This window comes from Athene cunicularia (genome assembly GCF_003259725.1).
Source record: "Athene cunicularia isolate RWA chromosome 12 unlocalized genomic scaffold, athCun1 chr12_part1, whole genome shotgun sequence".
In the NCBI taxonomy this organism is placed as follows: domain Eukaryota; kingdom Metazoa; phylum Chordata; class Aves; order Strigiformes; family Strigidae; genus Athene; species Athene cunicularia.
This window is the reverse complement of record NW_020799116.1, coordinates 3646060-3650719: the sequence shown is the minus strand read 5'-3', so window position 1 is coordinate 3650719 and position 4660 is coordinate 3646060. Positions and strand designations below refer to the sequence as shown.

Genomic DNA, 4660 nt, shown 5'->3' with positions numbered 1-4660 from the left:
GTCTCATTAGCAGTATCCATAACGGCAGAGACACCAACTGCCCGCTGAGAACAAGGCACAGGTGGTGCTTGGATGCATTTCTCTGACACCAGGCACCTGCTGGGGTTGCCACACTGGGAGGAACACAGCCCTCCCAACCCTGCACACCCTGCAGCAGTGGTGTGGGCAGTCAGCTCATCCTTAGGGATGAGGGCTCATCGCTTAAACCTGTTCTTCAGGTCAGGTTTCCAAAACATCTTCCCACCTTGTTGCTGCTTATAATAATACCTCACTTGTTCTCCTGCCGTGGCGGGTTGTGTCCTTCATTCCCTGGCACAAGCCACACAAAGGTGAACGTCTCCAGTGAAGAGCATGGCCTTTGGTGGAACACGAGACCAGAAGACTCAGGCAGGCCTTTGTAAGGTGCTTTATCAACCTTTCACAGCCCCAGCCAGCGAGGTTTTGACGGGCTATGCCCCAAGACTGCTTACACTAATCACACGCTTGCTTTCACACGCAGATGCCAAAGGCAGTCGTTTGTCTTATGACAGTTCCTCATGTGGAACACAGTGGGACAGACTCAAGATTGCTGGGGGTGAAGGCAGCACACACCTCATGGCATCCTTCCTCTGCCTCCCGGCATGACCCAGCCTGCGAGGCACATCCGTGGTCTCCTGGCTTGCACCCCAAACTGCAGCAAGGGCTGAGGGAAGGGCCATAACCGAGCTGGGGAAACCTTAAGGAAGTTAAATCTACAGGAGAAGAGCAGTGAGAGCCCAAGGGGTGCTCTCCTCTGTTCTGAGCAGATTACAAAAAAAAAAAAAAAAAAAAAAAAAAAAAAAAAAAAAAAGTATTGGGAGAAGAGCAATGTGTCACACTGGTGACGGAACTGGAAGTGCAGCCTCCGACACACAGCCTGAAGTGAAATCAGAAAAATGGTGGTTTTGTAAACACAGAGCCTCCAGCCCTTTCGGCACTGGGAACTGTGGGATTTCACGCCTGGCAGGAGCACGGGCCGCTGCCTGCAGCGGTCAGCTCAGGCTCAGCGCCGCGCACACGCAGACGGCCGCGGGACGCGTTGACCTCTGTTGGCCCTGGGGACAAAGTCCCTGCAGCGGGGACACCAGGAGCCCCGGCCCAGGCAGATAAGGCAGCACAGCTCCGCGGACGCCTGAGACAAGGTACGTGGGGTTTGTGCGATTGCACGTAGCGGAGGGACGCGCAGATTTTTCTTACGCGGTTTCACAGAGGAGGGAGCTGGCGGCTGAGCCTGGGACGGCTGAAGGGCAGGGCTGGGTTACTCCAGTCTTGTGTACTTAGCACGCTTGCTTTCAGGTTTTTCCTCCCTCCCAGGACAGTAAGACACCTTGAATTAAAGGTCTGAATATCAGAAAAGCAGGAATTAAGAACATATTAGCAAGAGTTTCCACACTTTCAATTTATAACAAAACAGTTCTGAAAGGCAGGCAGCCTCTTCAAGAGGAAATCTGCTTTATTTTCCACACCCCACGCTTTTTTTTTTTTTTTTTTACATTAGTATCCTGTGACAAATCCTGCTAACACAGGAAATACAAGGTTGGGAGTTAATGTGAAGCTGAGCCCCATGGGAAGCCGGCAGAGCCGCCAGCACAGATCCAGCAGCCTCGGAGCAGGCACCTGTGGGCTGGGCAGCAGCAGCAACACCCAGCAGCAGGGTGGGGAACGGGCCAGGGCAAGAAAATGTCTTAAATAGTTGTGGGATATTGCAGCAGTAACTCCTCATAAAATATTGGGGACAGAAAAAGATTTTATGTTTAAAAAAGTATCAGAAAAACCTGCATTTTGAGCTCTTAAACATGCCCTGAATTGTCATTATCATTGTGTCATTGCAATGAGGACAAGACACTGCCTAAATATCCGTGCAACCCCTGTGCAGGTTGCAATACCTTGGCCAACCTACAGAAACCTCTCCTCGCTGCACATCATCCACCCACTGGCGGGGTGCCCTTGCCCAAGGAGCCCCAGTCCTTCCCAGAGCAGCTCACCTTCCAGGATGGCTCTGCTGGAGCCCAGCAAGCACTCGCAGGGCTCGGTCCTTGGCGGCGTGAATCCCGACCTCGCCAGCGAGAGGCAAACAGCCTCCTTCAGCGTGGAAAAACTCACGGCCTGCCTGGATGGCGGCGAGGAGAACACTCGGCAACGGCGGGCAGTGGGTGAGTGCGAGGGCCTGCCTGCGGGTGGGTACGGAGTGCTCCTACATCCCCGCTGCTTCTGCCTCTCCTTTGCAGCACGGCGGGTTTTGTACTCCAGGGTATTTGCTTATTGCCAATCTCTTCAAAAAAGTGGGAGCGTGGAGTCCCCTGGTAACGTAAATCAACGCAACTCTTCTGCAGCCCCTCCCGCTGTCTGAAAGCTTTTCCCCTTTCCTGCTCACATCCCTGGTATCTCTGGCCAGACTGGTTAGACTGGAGTGAAAGGACTGAGGGTCTCACAGGTGAGCATCGCTGCGTGAGGGGTCGGCGTTGCTGCACGCTCCCAGTGACCCTCCTTGGCACATCAGGCTCATCCAGGAGGTGAATTCCTTGCGTGGGTTGGCTCAGCCAGGGCTGAGCTGCTCTCACTCGTGACGGGTGTGCCATGACTCTGTGCTCAGAAGGAACAGAAGGAAAAAAAATAATTTTTTTTTTTTTTGCCTCTGTAACTACATCCATATTATATGTCAGATGAAAACAGCACAGGCCACTGGGACATGCTTCACAGTGCAACTGGAGTTCAGGATAACCTTAAAGATGAATAGACTCAAGGTTTCAAGGCAAAAAGGGAGCAGTGAGAGTGTTCAGGCTGACACAGAAAGAGCGAGCCCAAGAGCTGCTCCACGATGCTGCAAAGGGCTGGTAAAGTCCCGAGTCAAGCGGGCCAGCCAGCAGCTCCAGCTGCCCCTCTGGGAAAAATCCGGCTAAGCACAGCTCTTAGCTCTTGCTGCCATCACAGCATGAGAACAGCAATTAGAGACAGAGGGATCCATGGCATTTTCTGTCTGAGGCACAAAGTCACCTCCGGACGGTGCCTTACCCGGCAGGGTCACCATTCCCACCCAGCAGACCCCTCTCCCAGGCCTGCTCAGTTCCCCTGCCCTCCTCCTCCTCCCCAAACCCTCTGCTTTTCAGAGTTAGGTGTGACAGCCATCAGAGAGAACACTGGCAAAATCAAACGTGCCTGCAGTCACCCTAAAAAGTCACAGCATCAGTGACCCCTGCTCCTCCCAAGCAGGACTCGAGGGGCTGCCCACACCTCCCCAGCCCAGGAGAACCAACTCCTCTGTGTTGCTTTGCAGTCGAAGCTATCGAACGTGACCCTGCATTTAGCAGAGAAAATCAGTATTTCCAGAGCCAGAATGAGAGGTACGAAGCAGCAGTCAGAAAAGCCGTTCACCTCCAGAAAAAGATGCACGAGATGGGATGGACTGAGACTGGACCTGAATTTAAGTACATTTACAGGTGATTTTTACTTTTTTTTTTAAATGTACAACTAATTTTTTGTTAAAAGGGTTGTGTGCCAACAAGAATCAGCTTTAGCAAAGGCTGGGAGAGGCCAACAGTTGTCAGCTAAGGGTTTAATACAAACATGCCACAGGTTTTTACTTTAGCAGCATGCTCGGGAAAAGGGAAAACGATGATGCACGGCAGGGAACTTCTCAGAGAGTAACACATGGGTACAGCGTGATAAATCACAGCAGTTCACATCCTCGATGTGAAATATCCACTTCAGCAAGCTCCTTACCTGTGCTACAGCTTGCATACCACTCCTCAGCCGTTTTTAAACATATAGCCAGGGTTTGAACCGTTTCAATTCCATTCCTGACTTCCAGATAAATTAAAGATGATATTTTCTCTACCTAGAAAAACCATATTGTCTAAACCAAGCAAACAAATAAAAACCAAACCCCACAACCTTAGTTTGTAGGTAAACGGAATAAAATATTTCTCACAATTCTTTCCTTAAAAGCATTTTCTTAACACTGCATGGGCTTGAGCTCCACATTTTAACTGCTTGCAGCGTGCCGTTGCCCGGCGCACGCTGTCGATTTGGTGGGGTTACATACCCAGGGAGAAGGTGCAAGTTCAAAAGTGTCGTTCCAAAGGGCAATGTCTGCACTTTACAAACCTCCACTGACACTCAGTCACTTTCTGATATTTCATCATATGAAAGATTACAATTATTTAGGCTAAGCTCTTCGCCACCTACAGTGAGTGGGACTGTAAGGGGGAAATGTTCCATCTTGGACCTGATCATTATATTCTCAATAAAAAGCAGGTCTCCACTCCTCTCTCAGAAGAAAAAAAAAATCCCAGAAGATTTTAAAAACCTGCGAAAACTCAACCATCTCTCCCACTTGGGCTTGCTTTGATCCGGCCCCCTGGCACCAAGGCCTTGGGCAGGGGCAGCCCTGTGTTAGCCCATTTTGCAGGAGGAAGAGCAGAGTCTGCCTGGCAGGGCAGCTCTCCTCTCACCAAACACCAAGTGAGCACCGAGCTCTTACCGACAAAGTCCTGGTGCCAGCCTTGCACACATTTAAAAACCAGCTTTCCTAACCTGCAGTTAAAGCAACATCATTTCTAGAAGGGCTGCCAAGGGTTCATTAAGTCTTTTCCTGCTAATCAAAGCAATTTAACTTCTCTGTTTGTATTCCCCCCCCCCCCCC

General features: G+C 50.8%; 1 protein-coding gene across 2 annotated transcripts in view; it reads left to right on the top strand.

The window, feature by feature from the left end:
• Positions 1-909: 909 nt before the first annotated feature.
• Positions 910-4660, top strand: part of ACOX2 (acyl-CoA oxidase 2) — an 18756-nt gene continuing 15005 nt past the window's right edge. The window contains exons 1-3 of one of the 2 annotated variants that reach the window (XM_026857684.1): positions 910-1123; positions 1895-2171; positions 3293-3455. In XM_026857684.1, the coding sequence (XP_026713485.1) occupies positions 2012-2171; positions 3293-3455 (323 nt within the window). In that variant the 5' untranslated portion in view covers positions 910-1123; positions 1895-2011. Of the gene's footprint in view, positions 1162-1894; positions 2172-3292; positions 3456-4660 lie in introns of both variants that reach the window. The other variant, XM_026857683.1, reaches the window with a different exon arrangement.